Genomic DNA, 22965 nt, shown 5'->3' on the forward strand with positions numbered 1-22965 from the left:
CTCTGCATAGTCGCCGCTCCGACGTAGACATTTGTCGGAGCGTTGTACCAAATTTCCAACACCATCGTCATAGAAGGCAGCCGCGTGTGCATTCCGATAATTCTCTACGCTGGTCTATAGCGCGTAGCCTGCACCCAAGTGTTGTCTTCCTATCCAGCGTTTCATGTGAACAGAGATGGTAGGACGAGCCAATTAGGGCGGTGTTGTGGGTGATCGAACACTTCCCATCGAAAAGGCTGCAGGAGCGTCTTCACTGCCCCTGCAGAGTTCGGCTGAGAATTGACATGAAGAAGGAAGTGCGTGACAGTTTTGTTAGGTGGGCTGCATTCATTAAGGCGAAGCCTCTCAGTGGGCCCTCCTATTTGGCGGGAGATATCGTTGTTCTAGGCATCTTTACTCGCTCTCAGTGCGCTCACCTGAAAATAGCGTCTTCATGCGATTTACGGTCGTAGTAGAGACACTACCCAACGCATTTGTGCAGAGCTTCATCGGCTTTTGACTATCGTGTCCATTTCGCGACCGATCGGAACTTACTTTCTGGACAACCCTCGTATTATGTTGGGAGACATAATATTTCATGGACGTACTGACCTCCAAATCAGTACTATTACAGTTCAGCGTTATTGTTACACTCTACAGTTTCGCTATGTGCGTCTTTTCAGTAGTGGATTTGGCGCCGACCTTACCTTTGTGGGTGATAACGAACGAGAGCATCGACCAGCGCAGGTGGAAGAGCTCTTGCAACGAGAAGATATTCGGCGAGTGGACTGGCATGCCCGTTCCCCCGACTTAAATCCCCTTGGCAGCCGTGCTGGAGGAGGAATGGAATGTCCTGTCACAATAGCTACTGAACAAACTTGTGATCAGCACAGCAGGGCGTTGCAGAGCATACACTGCCGTCCGTGCTGATCACGCACCCTATTAAGAATCATTTACCGTCTTTTTTACTGTCCAGACAACCATCATAAATCGTAGTGACAGTGTGATTATGGTCTTTGAATAAAAGTGTCATTTCTGTTCGTCGTATTTCTTCAATTTACCTTCCGTTCCCAATTTTAGCGATTCTTAGTAAAAGGAAAATCTTAAAAATTTTTGTGGTAAAATCAAAAACATTGTAGAGGTTGCTTGTAACTGCTAATCTTCGTTTATTGTGGAATCAAGATGTAAATAGTTTCGCCATAATAAATCCCATCTTCAGGTTAAATTTGGCTGGGTTATGTTAAGCTGTCAAACCAATACGATCTCCCAACATTCTATAACGCACAGACCATGGTATCATCAAATCTAATAGATGTACTAAGACCTATCAATACCCTCAGACTTCAAGACGAATATAATAATTCCAATCCCAAAGAAAGCAGGGGTTGACAGATGTGAAAATTACCGAACAATCAGTTTAATAAGTCACAGCTGCAAAATACTAACGCGAATTATTTACAGACGAATGGAAAAACTGGTGGAAGCCGATCTCGGGGAAGATCAGTTTGGATTCCGTAGAAATGTTGGAACACGTGATTCAATACTGACCTTACGAAGTATCTTAGAAAATAGATTAAGAAAAGGCAAACCTACGTTTGTAGCATTTGTAGACTTGGAGAAAGCTTTTGACAATGTTGAATGGATTACTCTCTTTCAAATTCTGAAGGTGGCAGGGGTAAAATACAGGGAGCGAAATGCTTTTTACAGTTTGTACAGAAACCAGATGGCAGTTATAAGAGTCGAGGGACATGAAAGGGAAGCAGTGGTTGGGAAGGGAGTAAGACAGGGTTGTAGCCTCTCCCCGATGTTATTCAATCTGTATATTGAGCAAGCAGTAAAGGGAACAAAAGAAAAATTCGGAGTAGGTATTAAAATCCATGGAGAAGAAATAAAAACTTTGAGGTTCACCGATGACATTGTAATTCTGTCAGAGACAGCAAAGGACTTGGAAGGGCAGTTGAATGGAATGGACAGTGTCTTGAAAGGAGGATATAATATGAACATCAACAAAAGCAAAACGAGGATAATGGAATGTAGTCGAATTAAGTCAGGTGATGCTGAGGGAATTAGATTAGGAAATGAGACACTTAAAGTAGTAAACGAGTTTTGCTATTTGGGGAGCAAAATAACTGATGATGGTCGAAGTAGAGAGGATATAAAATGTAGACTGGCAATGGCAAGGACAGCGTTTCTGAAGAAGAGAAATTTGTTAACATCGAGTATAGATTTAAGTGTCAATAAGTCATTTCTGAAAGTATTTGTATGGAGTGTAGCCATGTATGGAAGTGAAACATGGACGATAAATAGTTTGGACAAGAAGAGAATAGAAGCTTTAGAAGAATGCTGAAGATTAGATGGGTAGATCACATAACTAATGAGGAAGTATTGAATAGGATTGGGGAGACGAGAAGTTTGTGGCACAACTTGACCAGAAGAAGGGATCGGTTGGTAGGACATGTTCTGAGGCATCAAGGGATCACCCATTTACTATTGGAGGGCAGCGTAAAATCGTAGAGGGAGACCAAGAGAAGAATACACTAAGCAGATTCAGAAGGATGTAGGTTGCAGTAGGTACTGGGAGATGAAGAAGCTTGCACAGGATAGAGTAGCATGGAGAGCTGCATCAAACCAGTCTCAGGACTGAAGACCACAACAACACAACAACAACTACCACCGGTCATCACTGAGTGACATTGTAGTCTGGGTCTGTGTTGACCTCCAGACAGTACTTAAAAAAAAAAAATAAAAGCTATCTCGACTGCGAAATGTAAATGATAGGAAGAGAGGATGATTGGGCTTAACGTCCCATCGACAACGAGGTCATTAGAGACGGAGCACAAGCTCGGATTAGTGAAGGAAGGGGAAGGAAACAGGCCGTGCCCTTTAAAAGGAACCATCGCGACACTTGCCTGGAGCGATTTAGGGAAATCATGGAAACCTAAATCTGGATAGCCGGTCGCGGATCTGAACCGTCGTTGTCCCGAATGCGAGTCCCGTTTGCTAACCAGTGCGCTGACACAGGTAATGGGTCGTACTTACCACACGACTGATGGCAGATGACGGTAGAGGCCATCAAGCTAGGAAACTTACATGTTACCAGTTCTTTCTACGCACTGTCCATGTATCATCGGTAGATGTTTTGCACCCTTTTGTAGTTACTACGGGATTGTACAGCGATCAAGACTATTAAAATTACTAGTGCATAAAAATAAACAACCTTGGTTTTGAAAATAAACAACCAGTCGGAAACGAATAACGTGCCAGGTACTATCGGACACCCAACCCGGTTTTCAGAGAGTATTCTGTGGAGTTGGTCACTTTATTAGCTTGGATTTATAGTGAATCTCTCACACAGCGAAAGGTCACTAGCGAGTAGGAAAGAAAACGGGTCACTTCAGCATATAAGAAGAGAAGAAAACCAATGTCCGAAATTGTAGACCAACAACCTTAGCGTCTGTCAGCTGCAGGACACTGGAGCATACTCTAAGAACGAATTTAGTAAGCTAACTGAAGAACGAAATGATTCTGTCCATAAACCACCGTGGATTTAAAAAGCAAAGTTCATGCGAAACTCAGCTAGCTCTTTTAAACTACGATATACGACGAGTTTGGGTGCAGGCTAACAGGAAGATTCTCGAAAACCGTCTGACGCTGTACCATGCTGTAGTCCATTAGCAAAGGATTCGGAATAGCTTCTTGGATTTTTCTTTTCCTATATGGTGAGTGATAATCAGAGGCAAAGGTAATTTTAAGATTGCCTCAGGAAGGAATGATAGGACCGACCTTATTCTCATTGAAGAAGTAAATGATCTGTAGGATAGTATGGACCGGAGAAGCTGTTGTGCACGGGAAAGTGTTGTCACTATGCGAACTGTAGAGGAGTTCAGAATAACTTCCACATAATTTATGTTTTGTGTAATCAATAATCATTTTGTTAAAACATGACTAAATGTAAGTCAGTACAGGTCAGTTCAAGAAACATTGCTATAGTGTTCGAGGCAGTCATGTAAATTAATGTCTAAGAATACCATCAGCTACGGGGAAAGCGAATGGTCGACTAATCTTTGAGTGAAAGTACTGGAAAAACGTAGCACATCTAAGTGCCGGATAAAAATAGTACACTCTTTTTGGTTCCAGTTCGCTCAAGATTTATTCCTCAAACAGTGCATATGAAGAACATGAAATGGTAACATTTACAGATCAATAGCACAAGTGGCTCTGAGGTACCGGCCAATGCCGAAACACCAGTATGAATATGAGCTCATAAGGTACAGGTTTTGAAGTGAATAAATCTATGTACACACTTTACTTCAGTTATGGCCTACACCATATGGTATCCTTTATTTATTGAACAAGCATATTTTAGCTCATATATGCAGTTGTCGAGGGACGCCGAAGGCAAGATATTAACAGGTATTTAAACAATTTTTAACTACTCACTACCGATGGGACGTTACAACGTGACCACTTGTACTCTCACAGGGCTCAGTTAGAAGCGTCATAGTGATTTTTTGCTTTCTTAGCCTGTGTAACATACGTCTAGGGCGCCTTGTCACGGTCCGTGCGGCTCCCCCACGTCGGAGGTTCGAGTTTGGTCCTATAAGACCTTACCACAAATTAAATAAAAATTTATCGCGAATTGATATTGTTATTTTAGTGACAGAAAACAATGCTCTGATGACGAGAAAAGGTTTGTTTGGAGTTGTATCATAATAATAATGATTTAATTTTTATCTTCATGAGTAAAAGGGAGAATCTCTGTTATTTTTATATTCATGAATAAAAGGGAGAATTTCTGTAATTTTTTCTCCCTTGCTTCATTCTTCTCTTGTTAGGGGATTTTATGATCTTCTCCTTGCTGGTATATGTACGGACATTCCGTCCGCGTAAGCCTTATTGAGTACTAAGTGATGATGAGCGAAATTCATTGTATTGTGTTTCTTCATTTTAATGTCAACATTTTATATTTATTACATAGAACCTGTTTGTTTTATACTAATGAAGTCCGACTTGACAGTGCGAACAGAAACTGGCTCACTTATGACTGTAAATTTCACGGTCATAGAGTTTTTAACCAAGTCAGTTAACTCAAAAGATAGTACTTCGTGTCCTTATTATTTAGTTACAGAGTGAGAGAAAGATATATCATGTTCAAATATTTGTTATGAAAAACTTGAGTATAAACTTAAGTATTGTTTTCGTCCTCACTGGAGTGTCGGAAATTCAGTGTGATCCGAAACCACGATTCGCTAATGAATCAGTCCGATTCTGTATGTAATTTAATCTGAAAGAATTTTCGTATTTCCTTCTCGACTCAGATCGCATGTAACGGGCATTACATGTTGGAAATTAGAGTTAGCTGCCTTCACCTACCAGAGACAGTACTATTCTCTAATGCATGTATCACAACTCTAACGTTACTATTGTCCATGTCAATATGTCATGCGTCAAGTCCTAACAAATCCTAAAAACCAATACTGCACCTGTGTTGCAATCTGTGCATGAATGTAAAATAACTAGCAGAAAACATCAAAACCTGCCGCCGCTAAGCGCAATAAATTGGTGACTGCACCGAGAAAATCATCTACATCTGCGTCTTCATCCATACTCCGCAAGCCACCTGCCACTGTGTGGCGAGGGGTATCTTGAGTACCTCTATCGGTTCTGCCTGCTGTTTCAGTCTCATATTGTTCTGTGGAAAGAAAGATTGTCGGTATGCCTCTGTTTGGGCTCTAATGTCTCTGATTTTACCCTCATGGTCTCTTCGCGAGATATATGTAGGAGGGAGCAATATACTCGGTGATTCCTCGGTCAAGGTATGCTCTCGAAACTTCAACAAAATCCCGTACCGAGCTACTGAGCGTCTCTCTTGCAGAGTCTTCCGCTGGAGTTTATCTATCATCTCCGTAACGCTTTCGCGATTACTAAATGATCCTGTAACGAAGCGTGCTGCTCTCCGCTGGATCTTTTCTATATCTTTTATCAACACTATCTGGTACGGATCACACACCGGTGAGCAGTATTCAAGTAGTGGGCGAACAAGTGTACTGTAACCTACTTCCTTTGTTTTCGGACTCCATTTCCTTCGGATTCTTCCAAAGAATCTCAGTCTGGCACGTGCTTTACCGACTATTAATTTTATATTATCATTCCATTTTAAAGCACTTCCAATGTTTACTCCCAGATAATTTATGGAATTAACTGCTTCCAGTTGCTGACCTGCTATATTGTAGCTAAATGATAAAGGATCTATCTTTCTATTTATTCGCAGCACATTACACTTGTCTACATTGAGATTCAATTGCCATTCCCTGCACCATGTGTCAATTCGCTGCAGATCCTCCTGCAGTTCAGTACAATTTTCCATTGTTACAACCTCTCGATATACCACAGCATCATCTGCAAAAAGCCTCAGTGAACTTCCGATGCCATCCACAAGGTCATTTATATATATTGTGAATAGCAACGGTCCTACGACACTCCCCTGCGGCACACCTGAAATCACTCTTACCTCGGAATACTTCTCTCCATTGAGAGTGACATGCTGCGTTCTGTTATCTAGGAACTCTTCAATCCAATCACACAATTGGTCTGACAGTCCATATGCTCTTACTTTGTTCATTAAACGACTGTGGGGAACTGTATCGAACGCCTTGCGCAAGTCAAGAAACACGGCATCTACCTGGGAACCCGTGTCTGTGGCCCTCTGAGTCTAGTGGACGAATAGCGCGAACTGGGTTTCACACGATCGTCTTTTTAGAAACCAATGGTGATTCCTAAAGAGTAGATTTCTAGACTCCAGGAAAATCATTATACTGGAACATATTACGTGTTCCAAAATTCTACAACTGTTCGACGTTAGAAATATAGGTCAATAGTTATGCACATCTGTTCGACGTCCATTCTTGAAAACGGGGATGCCCTGTGCCCTGTGCAAGAAGGGGGGCAAGTTCCTTCGCGTACTCTGTGTAAAATCGAACTGGTATCCCATCAGGTCGAGCGGCCTTTCCTCTTTTGAACGATTTTAATTATTTTTCTATCCCTCTGTTGTCTATTTCGATATCTACCATTTTGTCATCTGTGTGACAATCTAGAGAAGGAGCTACAGTGCAGTCTTCCTCTGTGAAACAGCTTTGGAAAAAGACATTTAGTATTTCGGCCTTTAGTCTGTCATCCTCTGTTTCAGTACCATTTTGGTCACAGAATGTCTCGACGTTTTCGTTTGATCCACCGACCGCTTTGACATAATACCAAAATTTCTTAGGATTTTCTGCCAAATAAGTACACAGAACTTTACTTTAGAATTCATTGAACGCCTCTCGCATAGCCCTCCTCACACTTCATTTCGCTTCGCGTAATTTTTGTTTGTCTGCAAGACTTTGGTTATGTTTATGTTTGCTGTGAAGTTCCCTTTGCTTCCGCAGCAGTTTTCTAACTCGGTTGTTTTCCATCTCTTACGATCTTGTTTGGCACGTACTCATCTAATGCATATTGTACGATGGTTTTAAACTTTGTCCACTGATCCTCAACACTATCTGTAGTTGAGACAAAACTTTTGTGTCGAGCCGTCAAGTACTCTGAAATCTGCTTTTTGTCACTTTTGCTAAACAGAAAAATCTTCCTACCTTTTTTAATATTTCTATTTACGGCTGAAATCACCGATGTTGTAACCGCTTTATCATCGCTGATTCCCTGTTCTACGTTAAACGCTTCAAATAGTTCGGGTCTGTTTGTCACCAGCAGGTGTAATATGTTATCACCACGAGTCGGTTCTCTGGTCCGCAGCGGATCCTGCCTCATAACCTAGCAGCTTGAGTTAAAAACTGGAAGCGTTTGGCCGTGGACCGTTTCAAGGAATTACTTTCAAGTGACGTCGCACTAGTATGTCGAAGCGCGTCTTAGGCGCTCTGATGAACCTAACGTAATAGACAAAATCGGTTGTCACCAACGTCATTTCACTTGCGGCTCAAGGTACCCGCTCGGCTCCAATGTAAATGTGCACCTTCACATACGAGCCGAGCGGGTCTCGAACTGGTAGGCGGGGTTCATCTGCTGTCAGTTTTTGCTTTTCCAGCGAGCACAAAGGGGCGGCCAGTCTTAGTGGAGACGCCACTGTAGTGTGCTCTAAGTATCTCTACGATCGCAAGGAGTGTGGTTTACCAAATGCTCACCGACTGGCGTACTGGCCATTCGGGGGCATGCTGCTCGTAACGCACTTTAAGGGAAGTTGAAATTAAGCCGACTGATGTGCTTGGTGTAAACGGTAAATGTTTAGAACGTGTTGAAGTGGTGTAGGGGAAATCAAGACAAATAATTTTATACAGGCACTTGTGGTCTATCAAGACAGGAAACAACCTCAAAGTGACCCACAAAACACATCTAAGCTACAGCGCATGCACGGTGCGCATGATTTTCAACATCGCCTCGCCCTCTTATATCACCACCATAGCCGCTATTAACTCTTTGAAGTTCTTTTCTTTTTCCCACTAAAACTGTGCTTGAATATAAAATGCACCTTGTTCTTGCGCTAACAAATTGTGAAACTGACATTTTTGTGTAGCTATTTTACCTCATAATTTGGTGGAATTTAAAAGCGAAAAATACGAATAAACCGTTTTGTTTCTTTGGCTATTTTACTACGAAACTGCTATTCTTGTAAGAGATAAGCTTAGATCGAACTGTAAAAACAATTAGTTTCTGCATAACATTTAGAAAATTTATTTATCTTTCATCACCCACACGGAGAAGTTTAAATTACTAATGTTAAAGAAATTAAAAATTTCAAAAATCTAACTGACTTAAAGCGATTCCGTTAAGAGGACGAGAGGATATTCAAAAATCTCTCTCGATGCGCAAACACTGTGCCTTAGGAGACTTTCAGGATGATTTAGGTTGTATCCTTGTTTGATAGACCACAAGTGTCCTATGTCAAATTATTCGTCTCGACTTCCCGTATACGACCGTGTTATGCTGTGAGCAGGTATCGTTTACACTCTGCATAAAGCTATCCTTATTGCTGTGTTCGTCTCGTCATAGCAACGCCTTTAATATACGGATTGTCCGTATATAGACTTATCTCTGCTGGTTCCACAATACTGAACTATGGGTTGTAACGCTTCGACTCATATTGCAAGTAATGTCGATGACAGATTGCGGATCGAAACACGATAATGGACTAACACACATAGTTTGATCTCCTTACACGTCAGACATCAGTAAGAGCGAGTCATTGTCATTATATTGAAAACACTGACCAGGTACGAATACGTCTCGCTTGCTGATGGTTCCGTAAAATTTACTTATGTATGTAGAAGGTTTCCGAGAGTCTAGAATTTGGACGGTTTTTGCTTCTTATCGAAATTGATGCTGGTAACATCTCGGTGACAGGGCTGCCAAGGCTTTCGAGAGTATTTTAATTTCAAGTTCAAAGTCGGATCCAAATGACAAAACAAAATTTTATCCTGTCATATAGCTACAAATTAACAATTTTCTGACTTTTTGCTTTACTTGTGCTTTAAAACCTTCCTTCTAGCTAAAATTCATGATTCTAGATAAACGGTAATTATCCTATACATTTTGATGAGTGAGTATGCGAGAATCAAAATTTGTGATATAAATGACCACATCTTTTGACTCCACTGACTTAAAAGGTAACGTTAATTATACCGCCAAGGGACCTTAGACATCAGTACGAGATACAAATTTCAACTCAATACGTCTACCCGTTCCTGATGAAAATGGCTCTTAACAGAGGGGCGGACATCCAGACTTACGACAAATGACGAAACTTTTTTTTCTTGTTATACAATTACAAATTTACAATTTTCGTTTTTTTCCCCTTGGTTTTAATATTAGCCCTACCTTCTTGCGAAATTTCGTGATTCTAGTCCAACGGGAAGTAGGATTTGATGAGGGAGTCTGCGAGTGTCAAAATATGTGGCATAAATGGCGGTATCTTTTAATTGCACTGACTTAGAAGCTCCACTGTTTTCGTCGCCAAGAGGCTGTAGACTTTACCATGTGACATAAATTTCAGCCCGATACGTCAGCCCGTTGCTGAGAAAAAGGGGTTTGAACAGTCGACAAGAGCGTATTAATATAATGGTTCCGTTTTTTACCGACTGAGGTACTGAACCCCAAGTACTATAATTTCCTCATTACACTCCCCATTTACTCTTAAGTAAAATAAATACCTTGCAGGGAATTGTGTAACATTTCATTCCTCTTTGCATCAATCCGTAAGAAAATGTAAGCAGGTTGTAATGCCAAAAGTGGCACTGCGCCGGTTACACCGTTCGCCTTCTGCGCTTCCTCTGCCTATCACTGTCGCCCATACCTGATGATCTCCTGGTGCCTCTCGATGCAGAGGCACAGCTCCCTGTGGGCGGCGTCGCGAGCTTTGGCGGTCTGAGCCACACAGCCACGTCCGCGACTCTTCTCGCTGCTGCAGGCCGCTTCATCGAGACGCAAGCTGCTCAACCGTGAGCTCAGCAAGTCCAGCTGCAACGCCGTCAACTCCATGATCCCCATGAAGAGGCAGTCGAAGCCGAGGGTGATGATAGCTATGGTGAAACTCGAGACGCACTGCAGTGCGTATGATAACTCGTACAATGGCACCTAACAGAGAAACAGTGGAAAGTCAGGAATGCACATTTCTTGTCGTACTACAATAATTGCTATGAAAATATCGTTATTTGTTTAGGAACTCTATGATATTGCTGCATCATGGGAAAAGGCAGCTCAATAGAATTTGTGTGGTGCGTGAGTCTGGAACTGGGATCTAATTTTGGAGTCGAAATTAGGAGCGTCCTTTAGTCGTGGCGTATAGCCCTCATGGATGATGTCTTGCAACTCTCAATTGTATTAGCCAGAATCACGTTTCAGCTTCCCGTCTCTTTTTATTTACTTTTCCTCTTTTCTTTTTCCTTCTTTTTTCGTACTCTCAGTCTTGATTTTGTGCTATAATTATCACCCAAGAAATCATACCGTTATTTTTAACTACATCGGTTACCATCGCTCATTCTTTGTCTTTAACTTTATAATTTAAAATTTAAGATGTCTGGTCGAATCGCATTTTTCGTTAGTTCTGCGTCAACGTGTAGAACAGCTGACAACGATTTTTTAAAAGTAAAATGTAGCTATGTTTCTTTCACGGCACCCACCACACAACAATACATGTCATCAGCGACCTGAAAAGATTGTCTAAATCACCGAAATCCAGCCTTTCCGGAGTCTACCATGAAAGATTTTAGTGGGTTATCGAATGATGGAAGGAGCCGCTGCTGTTGCTTGTAAAAAACACATTTCGCATATATGTTTCCCAATTTTCCTGCTTTTCCATTTAATGAAACTTTTGTTCGTTTGTAAGCATTTTGAAGATTTGTGCTCTATTTATGCTTTATGTTTAAAATTTAACGTCGAAGTAACCGAATGGTATAGGCGTAGTTTAAACCTACAGTTCGCATTTTGGCGGCCTGCAGCCTCAGAACTATTTTTCCTTTTGTTTTGCGACTGACCTTGAAACGTTTCCGCCATGAGAAATAGCAGCTTTATTGGAATATTTGCCACTATAAGAGCGTCTTCCGATGCCTGAACACATGAGTGATATGTCACTCTTTGGCTACTAGAAATTGTGTTAGAAATATGGAGGTGTAATAATATGTTACATGGTTGGCTTGCAACGAACATGATCAGTCTGTTTATGTTCAAGTTGTAACGCCGGAAATGCATATCCTCCTATTTCCATCTATTGTACTATAAATTTTTTCCTTATTTTGTTACCTGAAGATATGACATTTCTGTGTCTTCATATGTTGTAATTGTTTTACTATAATAAAATTATAAACAGCCGACCAGTTGCAATGGATAAAGAATTCTTTACCTAGGTTTCGACAAATGTAAATTCGTCTTCTTCAGAAGGTGGCAATTTTACATCAGTAAGGACTAATGTACCATCGCCGTTTTTACAAATGTCGGCATAGATCCATTTGTCAAAATTGAAACCGGTTGTGAGCTCTGCAAGATCCATGTACTAATTTATATTTACGTGACAAACCCTAATTCTAGGGCTACATTTCAATTTTGACAAATGGAACTGTTGCTGTTGTGCAGCTATGTTTAAAATACTATATATATATATATATATATATATATATATATATATATATATATATATATATACTCCTGGAAATGGAAAAAAGAACACATTGACACCGGTGTGTCAGACCCACCATACTTGCTCCGGACACTGCGAGAGGGCTGTACAAGCAATGATCACACGCACGGCACAGCGGACACACCAGGAACCGCGGTGTTGGCCGTCGAATGGCGCTAGCTGCGCAGCATTTGTGCACCGCCGCCGTCAGTGTCAGCCAGTTTGCCGTGGCATACGGAGCTCCATCGCAGTCTTTAACACTGTTAGCATGCCGCGACAGCGTGGACGTGAACCGTATGTGCAGTTGACGGACTTTGTGCGAGGGCGTATAGTGGGCATGCGGGAGGCCGGGTGGACGTACCGCCGAATTGCTCAACACGTGGGGCGTGAGGTCTCCACAGTACATCGATGTTGTCGCCAGTGGTCGGCGGAAAGTGCACGTGCCCGTCGACCTGGGACCGGACCCCAGCGACGCACGGATGCGCGCCAAGACCGTAGGATCCTACGCAGTGCCGTAGGGGACCGCACCGCCACTTCCCAGCAAATTAGGGACACTGTTGCTCCTGGGGTATCGGCGAGGACCATTCGCAACCGTCTCCATGAAGCTGGGCTACGGTCCCGCACACCGTTAGGCCGTCTTCCGCTCACGCCCCAACATCGTGCAGCCCGCCTCCAGTGGTGTCGCGACAGGCGTGAATGGAGGTACGAATGGAGACGTGTCGTCTTCAGCGATGAGAGTCGCTTCTGCCTTGATGCCAATGATGGTCGTATGCGTGTTTGGCGCCGTGCAGGTGAGCGCCACAATCAGGACTGCATACGACCGAGGCACACAGGGCCAACACCCGGCATCATGGTGTGGGGAGCGATCTCCTACACTGGCCGTACACCACTGGTTATCGTCGAGGGGACACTGAATAGTGCACGGTACATCCAAACCGTCATCGAACCCATCGCTCTACCATTCCCAGACCGGCAAGGGAACTTGCTGTTCCAACAGGACAATGCACGTCCGCATGCATCCCGTGCCACCCAACGTGCTCTAGAATGTGTAAGTCAACTACCCTGGTCAGCAAGATCTCCGGATCTCTCCCCCATTGAGCATGTTTGGGACTGGATGAAACGTCGTCTCACGCGGTCTGCACATCCAGCACGAACGCTGGTCCAACTGAGGCGCCAGGTGGAAATGGCATGGCAAGCCGTTCCACAGGACTACATCCAGCATCTCTACGATCGTCTCCATGGGAGAATAGCAGCCTGCATTGCTGCGAAAGGTGGATATACACTGTACTAGTGCCGACATTGTGCATGCTCTGTTGCCTGTGTCTATGTGCCTGTGGTTCTGTCAGTGTAATCATGTGATGTATCTGACCCCAGGAATGTGTCAATAAAGTTTCCCCTTCCTGGGACAATGAATTCACGGTGTTCTTATTTCAATTTCCAGGAGTGTATATATATCGATGTATTATTGGTTTGTTTTGTAAATATTATTTGTATTTTTACGCTGGGTCTTGCCTAGGGAAAACTATGCTATTACATCGATAGGTCCTGTGGAGAAACAAAGTGTATAGGATCTTTGGTAGTGTTGGCTCTGCCGTGTGGAGAGCGGGCAGAGGAGAGTCTGGCTGGAGTAGGGCAGTGGAGCAGGTGTGTTGAGTGACGCTCCCACGAATGGCCGCGCTTTCGGGGTTTGGCAGCATGTAATTGCGCTCGACTTGCTATGATAGTTTCTGGCTCGGTATCGTGGACGGGAAACATTAGCTGGCACACATCAAGAGCCCATTTCGCCTGGTGACCGTGTCGAGAATAAGGTGCGCCAACATCCAGCTTCTGCAACAGCGACGGCCGACAATAAGTGGTTGTCGCCACCTCCTCGATCGACGACTTTAAACCTTCAATCAACCAACAAGAAAGACTGGAAGCACGTAAAGTTTTAGAACTGTATGGCAGACCTCAGCTTTTCAAACTGTTCCATTTGCATCACTAAAATACAGCAGCTTAGCATGAACCTTTGTTGCTCATTGTCCCAATTGCATTACCAAGCAGGGGCCCTTCCTTTTCCGAAATGAACCCGTTGGAGTTGATATTCAAACGCCAGCATTAAAGTAATATCATTCCATTTCACTGCTTTAATTTCAAAGTTAAGTTAAAGTATTCATAGTTGGCTACAATATTTAGATTACACAAGCCTAAATTAAGAGTGCGAGTTTTGTTCAGTTTTCACAGAACACGTGTCAACCTTCAGTTGCCACGCTTTTAGTGCTAATTATATGTGCAAAAATGGTTCAAATGGCTCTGAGCACTATGGGACTTAACGTCTGAGGTCATCAGTCCCCTAGAACTTAGAGCTACTTAAACCTAACTAACCTAAGGCCACCACACACATCCATGCCCGAGGCAGGATTCGAACCTGCGACGTAGCGGTCGCGCAATTCCAGACTGTAGCGCCTAGAGCCGCTCGGCCACTCCGGCCGGCAATTATTACATGTGCATTAACCTTTCTTTTTCAGTTATTGTAGTAGTTGTCCATAGGACTGGCAACCGTAATTTTCCCCAAATCTCAAATATCGAATTAATGCCAGTTAATTGTTAACGTAAGGACCGCACATTTAGTTTCTTCATTAACTTTACCATTTTTCAAAATTAATTTCATCAATTTCATTTGCATTTTTTCCTTTCATTTAGATGTAACCCTTTCCTCCCTCTTTACCGACAAATTAACTTCGGTGACGATTACTTTTTCCCAAATTTCCCTTCGGTACATGCGGTTTAATTTTTCACTGTCATTAAGGCCGATAAGTGAGGCGGAGGCTACAAAGTCAACCACGTAAAAATGTAATCCTCTGGTTTTTATCTGAACCAGAATTCCGATGATGGCTAACACCAAAACGTGTAAAAATGGACTAATGAATGAAGAAATACTGGTTTCTAGTTTCTCTGCATTACAATTCCTCAATCTGCAACCAAATCAGCAAACTGCGGACTACGTAAATTATTCACCATGTCGCTTCCCTCCTGGGCTTGGTGCAGGAAACAGGATCCAAGGGTCAGTCCTAAGAAGACTGTTGTAGTACCATTTACGAGGAAGCAGATCCAACACACGAATCTCAAGCTTCTCGATGAAACTCTATCAGTGAAGGGGATAGTGAAATATCTAGGGTTAACTCCGGATGAGAAACTTTCGTGGCCCCCTCACATTAGGAGCACCTGATCTAAGGGGACATGTACTCTAATGAGTGCCAGGAGAGCTTGTGGTAAAAACTGTGGCTTAAGCCCCAACAGTATGTACTGGACCTACACCACGTACTAAGACCTATGATCACTTATGGGGCTACAGTGTGGTGGAAAAAGGTAGAGCAGCAGGTAGCTGCTAAGGAGCTTGTTAAGGTGCAGAGATTGGTCTACTTGGCGATTACAGGCGGAATTAGCAGCACACCCGCTGCTGGGATGGAAACCATGCTGGACTTGCCTCCATTAGACCTGTGGGTAAAGATGGATGCAGCAGCTGGAGCACACAGGTTAAAGACTGGCAAAAACTGGATTTCACTTGTGTATCCAGGATCCCACACTAAAATACATAGGTATGGTTGGGGAAATGCCGGCCGATTATAATAACTCCCACCTGCTTCAACAAGCCTTTCATTGTAGGAATTGGAAGTAGATAGCTCTGGGAGAACGAATTTCAACATCGCAATGGGGACATAGTCTTGTTTGCTGACGGTTCGAAAACAGACCAAGGTGTTGGGGTCGGGCTGGAGAGTGTAATCTCTCTAGGAAAGATGGCCACTGTGTTTCTAGCGAAAATATCTGCTGTCAGGGTGTGCGTGGAGGAGAATTTGCGGAGGTGCTACAGAGGTCGTAGCATTTTCATTTATTCAGATCAAAAGGTTCAAATGGCTCTGAGCACTATGGGACTTAACATCTGTGGTCATCAGTCCCCTAGAACTTAGAACTACTTAAACCTAACTAACCTAAGGACGTCACACACATCCATGCCCGAGGCAGGATCCGAACCTGCGACCGTAGCAGTCGCACGGTTCCGGACTGAGTGCCTAGAACCGCATGGCCACCGCGGCCGGCATTTATTCAGACAGCCAAGCAATCCTGAAAGCACTGGCAGCCTCTGCAACAAGATCAAAGATCGTGGCAGAATGCCACAAAGTTCTTGTGGAGCTAGGTGAAAGCAACAGGGTAAACCTATTGCTGGTACCTGGTCACTGAGGGATCAGTGGTAATGAGCAAGCCGATAGGTTGGCCGGGATAGAGCCGATGACACCATTTATTGGATTGGAACCTGTCCTGACAATCACCAAGGCAATGATTAAAATAAAACTACGAGTCTGGACAAGGAGACAGCATGTAGAATACTGAGCTAAGGTCCAACAGCAAAAACATGGCTAGAGACTGATGCCGAAGCCATGTTCTAAGAGAAGTCTCTCAATCCTGGGCTTGAACAGGAGATAAATGAAACTCATGGTTGGACAATTGACAATCAGTGCGAAATGCCACAAAGTTCTTGTGGAGCTAGGTGAAAGCAACAGGGTAAACCTATTGCTGGTACCTGGTCACTGAGGGATCAGTGGTAATGAGCAAGCCGATAGGTTGACCGGGATAGAGCCGATGCACCTACTTACAATGGGGATAATATAAGAACACCCAAAATGTAGGATGTATGGTGTGGGCGAGGAAACCGCATCACATTTGATCTTCGAATGCGAGGCACTGGAAAGTAAAAGACGCAGAATATTCAGATCAACCTGAACTGAAGCGTTTCTGTCATGAGAAATAGCAGCTTTGATTGGAATAATTGTTTTTAGCAAAGCACTGGTAAAGGGACTCCTTGCACTGTTCAGAGGCACTGGTTGGCTTTACTAGAGACATAGGGAATGATACCGCATAATAAACTCTGTTACGGTGCGGGCAGCACCGGGCTTGACCAATGTTGTTTTTGCTTCCCTGATAAAATCAAATCAACTCAGAAAATTCTTCCTGGGCACCTTTGTGGGCACACCTGCATTCCAGTTTCAGTCGCAACAATTTTCGATGGTACTGAACGACGATATGGAGACTGTACACAGGGTATGGGAGATTGTGCTGAGAAATAACTGTTAAGAAGAAATTCAATATGTTGCGCTGTTTCTGAGCTACTTTGGATTGACGTTAGCTAATCAGGTCGTCGTGCTCACAGCCTGAAGGAGCCTGCCCGAGACGGCGACGCCAAGTGAGTTCTTCGTTTGGCTTTCGCAAACCGAACAAACGTAGGTTTTCCTCTCCTAGCTTAAATATGTCACTTCCGAAACAGCATTTGAGCAGGTGGCAACTCACAGACCAGCGATGTCCGTTGCGTTACTGCATTGTAAGCGCGTGCTAGTGCTCGAGTGGCCCCCTTTAGTGCTAAATAACTCGGAAACGAATCGAATTTGTTTCTGAACAAATATTTCTCAGCACAATCTCCAATGAAGTGCCATTACAAGCTTTTCATACTGTTTCTGACCACACTGTGTACAACTGCAAATTATGTTGGTTACATCAAGGGGCATGCCTGGAAGCAGTTCTCGATTTAAAACCCGCTGTTATCGATTTTGTGAACGGAAATGGAGAACAGGCATGAAAATTAGAACATCTGGAATGAATTGCAGACCTCGAATTTTAAGTGGAATTCACTGCACACCGGACACAATAAGACATTGCAGAGCGTGAAAAATTTCTGTTTTGGTGGGGATGTATTTAAAAAGAAAACTGCATTATGGTAGTGACAAACTCCGACAAAAACACCGCCTATTTCCCTAACTCACTGGTGTTAAGGAAAACGCGTGGTCTGAAGAATTCTTTATGGCCTTGAGAGAATCACAGCGATATTGAGCACACTGTCAATTTTGTATCTGTTTTCGAGATCATTTGCCGTTTCAATTGAAAGCACCCCTGTTCATGTGCGGATGGAACTAAGTGAACTGCAATCTAATTCCTGTTTAAAAGACAATTTCTTATACTTTAAATCTGTCCATGTAGTGTACGTTGTTTACCTCTGGAAGAGTTTCCACGTCTCCATAATGAGTTTGCAAACGAAATAAAATATGAGGGTCGGTCAAAAAATGTCCGGTCGAGAGGTTTCCGCAGCTTATATGCAATACAGCGCAACTGCGATGCGTTTATGAAAGCACCGACACGTAGGCAAGGAATCAGTGTGGCAGTCGTGCCTTTCACACACACGCGCGGTAAATGCGGAAACGTGATCTCTGGCTACATTATTATCAAATGTGTCCACACAAGAGCTGTAATTCTTTTGTTGGCTGCTAAATGACCAACACCGTTAGACATCCATCGGAGAATGAAGAATGTTTATGGGACAGCATGTATATCGAAAAGCAACGTTGTGGACTGGTCCGCCAACGGGTGCTACGTCTCCATATGGCAATTCACGTAACGCTACACTATGTCAAATGGGAGACACTCGAGAGCGTTCCCTCTAGTCTCAATTTCTGCCCATGCGATTATCACGTCTTCGGTCCCTAACAAAAAAAAAACAAAAAAAAAAAAAGCTCGAAGGGACGACGATTGCTGTCTGACTAGGATGTGCAGCGGGGAGTTGCAGACTTCTTCATGCAGCACGACACGTAGTTATACCTAACGTATATCTTCAATCTGACGCATCGGTGGGATAGTTGCCTCAATGATCAATGCGATTTTGCCTGATTGGCATATCGATTCTGGACTGTACCGTCTTGGAACCGAAACTTTTTGATCGCTCGTTATATTTCGATAAACATAATATGTTTTTGATTATGAACCTAAATACGTCACAATTATGAGGCAATCTGAATGCGAAAATCTGAAATATTGTCTGTCCGTATGCCGACAGTAATAACAGATATATTATATCTCAAGCGCTCCAAAAACAATTAAAGATTACTGATTGTAAGAGGTCCATGACTAAGGAATTTATTGCTAGCGCACTCGAGCAGATGTAATTTCGATGGATTGCTCACGCGCTGCTGCGATATGTAAGCTATAAGAGAATCTCAGGCCAGAGAGCAGTGTTGACTGCAGTAAGAGCAGTGTTAGTAGGAGTAAGTAGTAGCTTTAAGTCGTGTGTATGGAGTTGGCTGGGCCGGTCGTGGGGAGCGATGTCGGTGTCTGAGCGACGTAGTATAAGGTAAAATCAGCCACACGCATATGTAGTTTGTTAAACTAAATTTGTACTATTGTTATATCAAGTCCCATGTAAATATTTCTGAAAATCTTTTAATAATAATCTGTTTTATATAATTAACTTTTTCACAATCATTCATCTGAATTTAAAGAATTTGCTAATTTCTTCAATCCCTGGTCATCCCTATTTCTTTTTTTACATGACAAATCTAGTGACCAGCATTGCACTGGGCTGTGCCAGAAAAATTTCTTATAGGAGCAGATATATACGTGTTATCCGGCGAATTCATTGAGGTAAGAATTTTCAGTTTATTCAGTATGATTTTTCAGGGCCATGACGCAGCACTGTTGACGTCTAAATTTACCAGTTTAGATTGATAGTTAATTATTGAAAGGTTACACATGAGTCACATTTTTTTATTTGGAGGTAAGTCACACGTTATTATTGCGAAGTTACGGAATAAAACTTTTGGGGGGGTTACACTGAATGTGAATGCTATACTTATTTTTTTATTGTTGGGAGGTTGCATGATATTGTGTTTTCTTAGTAATTTATGCTGTTGAGAAATGTAAGACACAATACCAAGTCATATGCAGTGCGACTCCATTGCGTTCGCAGTTTCTCCCATTTCGCCTTCCTTGCACTCAGACAGCGTGCGGGGGAAGAGTGCAGCCAGACTGAACGCTGTGGCAGTCGTGCCAAATTTGGGCCGTCCGTTCTTTGAAGAATGATGTCAGTGTACGATGATACCTCTCAATGAGCGGATTAGAAGAGCATTTTAAATTTTAAAATTGGGTAAATAACTATATGAAATAATGAAAATAAAATTTTTATTTCCCGTTGGAAATTGTTTGATAGACAATATGCACCTGGAATTTAAAATTTTAAACGGTATTTTATCAATGCAGCATAAAGGGCGAACAGTATAAAACGTTACAACTCAGCAAAACAACCTCGATAGCAACAGATGTTTGTTTTTAACAAAGAAATTCGCAAAACCGCAGTGCATATTGAAAAGTTATTCTTTTTTGTTTTCGCTGTCAGTTTCGGCAATTCAGCTGCAATCAAGTCTTCGAAAACCTGAGAGTTCACAACACTCAGAAACAAGTGGCTCCAGTACGCTCAATCCGATAATTTTAATGTGCGTATGAGGCCTGAAGATGGCATATTGAATTACTGAAACTGGTAGCGGAAATTTTACTTCTCTATTTGCACACCGCTGTTGCCGAATTTCTTTGTTAAATATTTTACCAGCCGCTGTCCCAAGTCCACAATGGATCAACAAAGTCTGGATATTTGTTTTCGTTGGCAGTAGGTTTCGGTCTACAATTTAAACCACCTTCAGGCCGTAAGCACCATGATGGTGGCCGGTGACGGTGTAGACAGCCATACACGTAAGTCCTCGTTTGTCCGTTGTAATGTAATAAAATAAATTTTTGTATTATTTTGTGACTATTAGTGTAATGTAATAAAATATAATATGGGCCGTGACTTATACAAAAAGAAACACACATTAATGCAGTGGCTCAGCATAAAAGAGAAATAACTAATGTAGGAATATTATTAACAGGGTAATACGTTGTTTAATTTAGCCCGACGTGTATAAGAACTGAGTAACTAGCTCAGTTCTCAGGGTAGCTACGTAATCATCGATAATTAATTGTCCTTATCTTATTTCCCAACACTATGGATATTATTCCAGGTTCGTGAGAAGTCGTGTGCTTATTGCACCAGAGAATATTTGCCAAGTCTGTTCGATGAACACTACCGTAATACGTAACTTATCGTGGTTTCGTCTCGATTCCCCAATATAAGATAACAAGAGCAGCATCTACAAATGAAATCCTATAATTGAACTGGAATCCTGTGACCAGACCTTTTCTGCCTGGGATGTTCTCTCGTGATATAAAGAAAATCTACAAATAAAATTGTTAAATTATTAGTAGCTCCGTCCGGTCTCGTGGGATCTAAAATAAAGTTAATTGTCCTAACCGACGGCACATCCCGTGGTTGAGCTAAAAAGAAAAATGTTAAAGATTTTTCTAAGATGGCGCCTAACAATGAAAATTCTTTGTTTAAACCCATATCTACTTAACGCAGTGTAGGTATCAGACTCACAACCGATTGACCACATACACAAATTCTTTTGACAAAATAACCATTATATTTTTCGGGTTTTAAGTACAACTTACATTATCAGCTGGTACAGCAAGATGAGCTTTACACAAGAACGTCCTCTTAGGTCCGTATCCAAGCAGATAAGATAAGCGAATGACAAAGGAAAGATAGTTCATGCATAGAAGCGCAAGAGTCCATGCAATAACATATCCATTGTAGTTCCATGTCTTCTTCTTTGGCGTACTTGTCGATCACTTATAAAATTTATCGTAATATTAAGTTTACATTTTTTTTAACCCCAGTCCACCCAGGAGAAACAGTACACCGTCTTCTTACGGATCTTGCTCCTCCACTGCCACCAGCTACCATCATCGTGCTTAGGGTCTGAAGATACTCTAAATTATAGACCGAAACCGACTCCCAACTAAAATATCTGCTGCGATCGAGGAGACTGTATCACTGAATTTTAGCCTACAATTGGTGTTGGGTTGTAGATTCGTCCGTTTAGTGGCACAGACGCCCTGTATCAAACTGACCTGTGTGTAGTTGCTCCAGGGTAGCTGCCCGAACGGCAGTTTCTTCTCTCCCGGGCTGGCGATGAGCGGCATGGGGAACCAGACGACGGCCTGGACGCAGACGAGTGCGACCAGGAAGAGCGCGAAGGCGCGCACTCGGCGGCCCACGGCCTCGGCCGCCCCCGCCGCCCCCGCCGCCAGCCACTCCTGTGGGGCCGCCAGGCGGTCCGTGCGCCGCACCAGGGCGAAGTAGCGCCGGCGGTCGCTCAGGAAGAAGGCCAGCTTGGCGACGCCGCAGGCCGTGGTCAGCGTGTTGGGCAGCACGAACGTGATCTCGTCCATGCTGGCCTGTCCGAAGGCGATGCCCAGGGCGGCCTCGGCCATATTGGCGAGGCTCACCAGCAGCACGGCGCCGACGTAGGCGTAGGCCAGGGCGGAGTCGGACAGCGGCCACGCGCCGCAGAAGCACAGTATTCGGATGTTCACCTTCAGCAGAGAGCCCGCCGTCTCGCTCCAGGTGAAAGTTGCCGACTCATCGCGCACTAGACTCTGCCCACGCTGCCGGCCGCTTTTCACCTGACAAGCAAACGGAATCCGTACATATTATAAAAGTGGATGTACATACGTATGTACACGGTTGCTCTTATTACAGACGTTTATTCGCCCAGATCGGATAAAAATACACAATGATTACTAGTTTCGGCGAAATGAAATCGCCATTTCAGGTCATTTGTACAGCAATACGCTTTATTGCTTCCATACTGCTAACTGTATTCGTGGCAGACTTTGCAGGCTGTATTTTCTCATACCACTGAATGTACCAGGAAAATTGCGTCATTGTACGATACTGAAATGAGGAGATATGACATCATAAACATTAATACGTGAGAAACTACCGCATAATGCCAGACTTTTAAATTTATTACATCCTAGCTACTAATTCTATTCGAAACACTTCTCAGAGACATTATCCACGTCTGCCGAATGTGTACAAAAATGTACCACTGTACCACACAAAGTTCAGGAGATATGACATCATAAAGACTGAGGTG

At 43.0% G+C, this 22965-nt stretch overlaps 1 protein-coding gene across 1 annotated transcript in view; it reads right to left on the reverse strand.

The window, feature by feature from the left end:
• LOC124545875 (odorant receptor Or2-like) overlaps positions 1 to 22965 on the reverse strand; it is a 69650-nt gene that overhangs the window by 35263 nt on the left and 11422 nt on the right. Inside the window, exons 2-3 of the mRNA XM_047124835.1 lie at positions 21935 to 22489; positions 10316 to 10596 (exon numbers count right to left, since the gene is read on the reverse strand). Of these exons, the coding sequence (XP_046980791.1) occupies positions 10316 to 10596; positions 21935 to 22489 (836 nt within the window). The remainder of the gene's footprint in view (positions 1 to 10315; positions 10597 to 21934; positions 22490 to 22965) is intronic.

The sequence above is a fragment of the Schistocerca americana genome, chromosome 8, assembly GCF_021461395.2.
Source record: "Schistocerca americana isolate TAMUIC-IGC-003095 chromosome 8, iqSchAmer2.1, whole genome shotgun sequence".
In the NCBI taxonomy this organism is placed as follows: domain Eukaryota; kingdom Metazoa; phylum Arthropoda; class Insecta; order Orthoptera; family Acrididae; genus Schistocerca; species Schistocerca americana.